General features: G+C 67.8%; 1 protein-coding gene across 1 annotated transcript; it reads right to left on the reverse strand.

Moving 5' to 3' along the window:
- Positions 1–1328: 1328 nt before the first annotated feature.
- LOC311422910 (dickkopf-related protein 3-like) lies at positions 1329–4592 on the reverse strand. The gene is made up of 5 exons (XM_084496431.1): positions 4560–4592; positions 3700–3853; positions 2520–2697; positions 2093–2288; positions 1329–1399 (listed from the first exon to the last, which is right to left on the reverse strand). Exons 2-5 carry the CDS (start codon positions 3850–3852, stop codon positions 1345–1347), a joined length of 582 nt encoding a protein of 193 aa, XP_084352557.1. The 5' UTR covers position 3853; positions 4560–4592; the 3' UTR covers positions 1329–1344.
- Positions 4593–6514: the final 1922 nt, after the last annotated feature.

Here is a 6514-nt window from a genome sequence, read left to right on the forward strand (position 1 = left end):
TGTGGGTTTGTTTTTTTTTGGGGGGGGGGCAACACCCCAGGCTGTTGCCCCCCCCCCCTTGGGTGCTGCCTGCCTTGGGGGGGGGGGGGAGCACGGTTTGCATGCGTTTGCAGTGTGGGGGGGGCTCCGAATGGGGCTGGGGGGGGGCATTTTTTTTTTGGGGGGGGGCTAACCCGTGCTAACAGCTGCCCCAGCCCAGCAGGTCCCAATGGGGGGGGGGGGTCCTACACCGCCCCCCCCCTCCCCACACCCCCCCTTACCCCCCCCCCATTCTGTGCCACCCCCCCCCGCCGTGTGCTCCCCCCCCCCCCCCCAGCCGTGTCCGTCTGTCCGTGAGCCTGTCCGTCCGTCTGTCCCCCCCCCATGCCCCCCCCCCAGCACCCCAGGGTGCTGCCCTCACTGGGGGGGGGGGAGGAAGGGAGCCCCCCCCATCCCCATGCCTCAATGAGGGGGGGGGGCACCCCACACCCACCCCTCACCGTGGGACCGGGCTCACCCTATTTTTGGGTCAGCCCCCCCCAAAAAAAAAACCCTGACCCCCCCCCAATTTGGGGTGATGCTGCGGGGGGGGGGGGGCTCCTGGGGTCGCTGCCTTACCCAGACCACCAGCCTTGCCGGGGGGGGGGGGGCTCCCAGCCCTGCCGCTGCCAAGCCGCGTGCCTCAGTTTCCCCCCCCCCCTTTAATTAATTTTAATTAATTTTTTATTTTTTTTTCCCGGGTGGGGGGGCACACACTCGGTGTCACTGCCTGCCAAGTGCTTTGAGACCCCCCCTCGCCCCCACGGGGGGGGGGGCAAGGCAATTGCCCCCCCCCCCCCCACCCCACCCCACAGCGGGCAGAGGGTCGTCCCGTATTTATGTCGCCCCCCCCCCAAAAAAAAAAAAAAAAAATTATTTAAATCCTGACAAAACGTATTTTATTTATTTATTCTCCTTTTTTTTTTTTTTTTTTTTTGGGGGGGGGGGCACTCGCCCCCCGCTCGCTTGGTTCTTTGTAATAAAGAGTTCGGTGACCGAACGCGGCCGTGCCTGCTGGGGGGGGGCATAAATTGGGGAGGGGGGGGGCACACGGGGCTGGGAGGGGGGTATAGAGCTTAGGGGGGGGTACAGAGCTTGGGGGGGGGGCACAAAGCTTGGGGGGGGGGCATAAAGCTGGGGGGGGGGCACAAAGCCGGGACGGAGCAGGGCGCAGCCCCGCGGGGACCCCAAATTTTGCCATATGGGGGGGTTGGGGGGGGGTCTGGGGGGGCCGGGACCTGCCCGGCTGCCGTGGGGGGGGGGTCGGGGGTCGCTGGGGGGGGGGCTCTGTGGGGTATTTACAGGGGGCAGCCCGGGGGTGGTGGCTCAGGGTCGCCGGCAGCGCCACTCGCTCTTCTCCGGCCAGTGCTCCAGCGCCTTCCTGCTGGGGGGGGGACACACGGGGGGGGTCAGGGCATGGGGGGACATCGGGGGGGCATGGGGGGGTACTGGGGGTACGGGGGGACATTGGGGCATGGGGGGACATCGGGGGGGCATGGGGGGGATATTGGGGCACAGGGGGACATTGGGGCATGGGGGGTACTGGGGGTACGGGGGGACATTGGGGATGTGGGGGGGGACATTGGGGCATGGGGGGACATTGGGGGGGCATGGGGGGACATTGGGGCATGGGGGGGACATCGGGGCATGGGGGGAGATTGGTGACGGGGGGGGGGCATTAGGGGTGCGTGGGGACATTGGGGCACAGGAGGACATTGGGAGCATGGGGGGACATCGGGGGCACGGGGGGGGGGATATTGGGGCATGGGGGGACATTGGGGTGCATGGGGGGGATATTGGGGCATGGGGGGGACATTGGGGCATGGGGGGGATATTGGGGCATGGGGGAACACTGGGGACACATCAGGGGCATGGGGGGACATTGGGAGCACGGGGGGGACATTGAGGGCACGGGGGGGACATCGGGGGCACGCGGTGACGCCTCCCCCTTCCCCAACCCCCTTGCAGCCTTGCTGCGCCCCTTGAGACCCCACCTCATCACCCCCTTTTTTTCTCCCCCCCCCACCCCACACCCCCCCACCCCCACACCCCCCCCCCCGGTGCCCGGACTCACTCTGGGGGGGGCGCAGATGCCCTGCAGAGGAGCCCGGCCTGGCAGGGGCAGCGCTGGTTGATGCTGAAGGCGAGACCCCCGGGGGGGACGTGGCAACCCTGCCCCGCCGCCGGCCGCTGCTGGCACACCCGCTCCCCGTGCCGCCGCGCGCAGCACCCCCCCGGCCCGCAATCCTCATCCCGCTGGCACCGAGCTCCTGGGATTGGGATTAAAAAGATGGGGGGGGTTAAGGGAAAAGAGCCCCCAACCCCATTTATCAATAGGGCCGAGCGCCCGACGGATGCGGGAAGGTGGCACCCACCCCGTTTGGCACCGCGGTGCCACCGTCTCCGCGTCCCCACCGTCCCCACCAGCGTCCCCCAGATTTTAGGGTTGGGTCTGGGGGGGGCTGCCCTGTGTCCCCCCCTAATCCCAATCCCCTGCTCACCCTCCTGCCCGTGGGGCACGGGCTGCTGGCACTTCCCGAACATGCAGAGCAGGCCCTGGGCGCAGTGGGGGTCGCGGCGGCAGTACTGCCCCACGGGGCGCGCGGGGAGGCACAGCCCAAAATGCTCGTCGCAGAAGTGACCCTGGGCGCAGGGGCTGGAGGGGCCACACGCCGGAACCTGCACGGGGGGGCACACAAAAAGGTCAGGGGGGGGTTGGGGTGGGGACGCCCGTCCCCAGTTGTCTCCACGAGGAGCTCCTTGGGGTGGCACAGGAGCGGTGCGCGTGGTTTGGGGCACGGCTGCGGCGAGCGCATAGTGGGGGGGGGTTTGGGGGGCAAAGGGGTGCTCGGGTAGGAGTGGGGGCTTCAGGGATTTTAGGGCAGGGCTGGGGGCTCTGCTTTTAGGGCTGGATAGGGATCCCCGAGGCTTTTAGGGCAGGACCGAGGTTCCTTTTCGGTGCCGTTGGCACACGGGGGCCCCATCGCCGCAGGCTGCCGGCCGCAGCAGCCGTTTTCCCGTTTTCTCTCGGGAAAATAAAACCCGGCTGTGGTGAGAGGAGGGCAGCAGCAGCGGTTGGTTGGGGGGGGTGACAGGGGATGTGCCCACCCCACTCCCGGAGCCCCATAAAAGTCCTGCTCCAGGTGAGGCTCGAACTCACAACCTCGGCATTGCTCCGCGTACTGCCCTATAAGTACCGCGCGCTGACCGATTGCGCCACTGGAGCGCCCGCTGCCGCCCGCGCCCCCTCCCGGCTCCCAGCCCTGCGGGACCCCCCCCCCCCACCCCCAGTAACCCCCCGACCTCCCCCTGCACCCCCCGCACCCCCCGGCTGCACCCCCTGCGCCCACCCTCGCCACGAAGCCTGCGCCCACCCTGGCTGCAAATTGTGTCCCCCCCCCTTTCCTCTCCGGGTGGCTGCAGAGCCGTCACCCGCCCCTGATACAAAACCTTCACCCCCCCGCTACAAAACCTTCACCCCCCCAGCTGCAAAACCTTCACCCAACGCTTTGCAAAGCCTTCATCCCCCCCCCCCCGCTGCAAAGTCTTCACCCACCCCTGCTCCAAACTTCTGCCCTGCTGCAAAACCTCCAGCCCTGCTGCGGCTGCCGGTCCCCCTGTCCCCCTGTGTCCCCCCCCTCCCAGAAACCCCCCCCGGCTGGGGACAACGCCACCTCTCACCTCCTCCAGGTTGTCCCCAGGCCCTGCTCTCCTGCCCAGAGCGGCTTCTTCGGGGGGGTGCCGGGGCAGGGAGTACATCCAGGCCCAGAGGTGGCCGCAGGCGACGGGCAGGAGCGTGGCACCGAGGCAGAGGAGGGCCAGGACCGGCTGCATGCTGCTGGCAGTGGGGTTGGGGTGCTCGTTTCTGGGGTGCTCGGGGCTGGGGCACCCGCTATTTGTAGCCCGTGCCCTATCTGCCCCCCCCCCCCCTCCACCCCCCCCCCCGCTGCTAAAACTGTTTGCCCACCTAATGGGGAAGGAGGAGGCAATCAGGGGTTAAGGGATTATCATAATTGCCAGCCTTCCCCTGGCTGGGGGCTACAGCCCCAAAGCAAACGGCCCCCTCGGAGCAGTCTGGCCCCCCCGGCGCCTGCTCGGCTCCAGCCCCGTGCTCTGCACTACCCCGGAGCCCCCCCCCCCTGCACTCAGCACCCAGGGGTGACGAGCTTTGCACCTTCCCTAATGGTGCTGCAAAGGAGGTGTTTGCTGCCTGCCCCTTATCTCCCCCCCCCCCGGTGCTGAGTGGTCCCCAGACAGTGCCACCACCGCATCCCCAAGTGTGTGTGTGTGGGGGGGCTCAGCCAGGGCTCCCCCCCACCCCCCAGACCCCTCCAATACACTTGGCAGTGGGGAGAGCCCCCCAGGGCTTGCTCCTGGCGGCTGTCCCAACTGGGAGCTGGGGGGGGTTGTTACTGGGGGCTGCTGGTGGCCAGAGGGGAGTGGGGTGCACCGGGGCCTCCCCTCCTGTGGGTTCCTCCTCGGGGCCTCCATCCCCAAGCCTCTGCTGCCCCCCCCCTTCCCCCGTGCCTCAGTTTCCCCACCTGCACAAGAGACCCCGACGGGTGCTGCAATGACGTGGGAGGGGAACCCAGCGGCTGCCGGCACCGGGGGCCACCCAAAATCCTCCCTTCGCCTTGTGCCGCTGCAGCCTGAGGGCCAGGACCCCCCCCCCTCTCCCCGCGGCCACCCCCACAGGCGTTTGCGCAGGAGCTTAGGGAGCAAATATTAAATATTGACCCGGCCTCCCCGGGGACAATCCTGGGCCACTTCCCCATCCGCCTCCCGCTGGGCACTCGCCCGGAGCTGTCTCTGCTTAATCCCCGCAGCCGCTCGGCACCCCCTGGCCCTGGTGGCTTGGGGGGGGGGCAGAGGGGAGATTTGGGGCTCCCCCAGCAGCTCCCAGCAGCTTGCACGGCCCGGGTTTGGCTTTGCCTCAACTCAAGGGTTTGGTTCCTTCACGCTCCTGCCTCTGCTGGCTCCGTGGGGCCCCGAAAGCTGTGACCACAGGGGAGTGGGGCATGGACCCCCCCCCCCGGTAACCCCCAACCCCTATGTGGGGGTCCTGCAGGGGTGTGGAGGGGAGACAGTGTGTGTGCAGGGGGGTAAGTGTGAGCAGTGTGAGCAGTGTGAGCGATGTGAGCAGTGTGAGCAGTGTGAGGAGTGTGTGCAGGTGTGTAAATGTGTGCAGTGTGAGCAGTGTGTGCAGTGTGAGCAGTGTGAGGAGTGTGAGCAGCGTGAGCAGGGTGAGCAGTGCGAGCAGTGTGAACAGTGCATGCAGTGCATGCGGTGTGAGCAGTGTGTGCAGCATGAGCAGTGCATGCAGTGTATGCAGTGTGCGCAGTGTATGAAGTATGAGCAGTGTGTGCAGTGCATGCACTGTGATCAGTGTATGCAGTGTGAGCAGTGCATGCAGTGCGAGCAGTGTGAGCAGTGTGAGCAGTGCATGCAGTGCACGCAGTGCATGCAGTGTGAGGAGAGGCATGCTCGGTGCAGGCTGCAGGCACCAGAGCAGCTCGGCAGCAACTTCCCAGCAGAGGGGGTATAGCTCAGTGGTAGAGCATTTGACTGCAGATCAAGAGGTCCCCGGTTCAAATCCGGGTGCCCCCTTGTTTTTGGGGGGCTCCCCCCGTTTTTGCACCCCCTTTATTTGCTCCCCAGCCCCGAGGGGACGTGGCACTGCGCCACCGCCACCTTCCTGCCCCCTGTGCGGCGCCGCGTCCCGGTTACGGGGCACTTCCCTCTCTCGTTTAGGGACAGATCCAGGTTTATTGGTGCTGAGCACCTCCCCCCCCCCCACGGGCACCCAGCTGTGCCCCCCCCGGGACCGGGCATCGCCCCCTCTTTCCCCTCCCAGGCAGCCGCAGGGCCCCACGGCTCCGCTGCGCCCCCGGGGCTGGGCACGGGGCTGGGGGGTCGGGGTCACCCCGGGGCCCTCAGCGTGGGGAGAGCACCCAGCACCTGCCCCGGCACCCCAGGGTGCCCCCGTCCCACTCGCCCCCCTCTTTTGGGGCTGAGCCAACCGCGGGGCACCCCCCGCCGAGCCCCCAGCTGCTGCCCAAATCACGGCACCGCCACCACGTCCCGAGCGCCTCGGGTGGCTCCGGGGGGCTGCGGTGCCGGTGACACCCCCGACCCCGCTCCCCCAACCCGGTTCCTCTTGGGGAACCCCCAAAACCCCCAGAAATCGGTTTTCCTTCAAAAAAATAAACAAAGGTTTGGGAAGCAAACCCAGCCCAGCGCTCCGAGGGTGCGCTCCTGGCGCTTTGCACCGTGGCCAACGGGGTCAGGTCCCAGCCGGGGGGGGTGTGGGGGGGCGAGGGCTGAGGGTGTGTGTGGGGGGGACACCTGCGCCCCCCCCCCAACAGCAGCAGCGCTCGCTGTGCTCGTTGTCCTCTTGCTGCTTGTCACTAGATGGCAGCTGGACGCGTGCCGGGCCGTGCGCGCCCCACGCCCAGCTTTTGGGGGGCCGTGGACCCCCCCCCCCGGGGCTGGGAGA

Source organism: Aythya ferina (assembly GCF_964211825.1).
Source record: "Aythya ferina genome assembly, chromosome: 23".
Taxonomy (NCBI): domain Eukaryota; kingdom Metazoa; phylum Chordata; class Aves; order Anseriformes; family Anatidae; genus Aythya; species Aythya ferina.

Coding starts and splice junctions, on each gene's coding strand:
- LOC311422910 (XM_084496431.1), bottom strand. CDS start 3,852: ATGCAGCCGGTCCTGGCCCTCCTCTGCCTCGGTGCCACGCTCCTGCCC. Junction 2,698..3,699: donor CTGGGGACAACCTGGAGGAG/GTGAGAGGTGGC, acceptor CCCCCCGTGCAG/GTTCCGGCGTGTGGCCCCTC. Junction 2,289..2,519: donor CGTGCCCCACGGGCAGGAGG/GTGAGCAGGGGA, acceptor TCCCAATCCCAG/GAGCTCGGTGCCAGCGGGAT.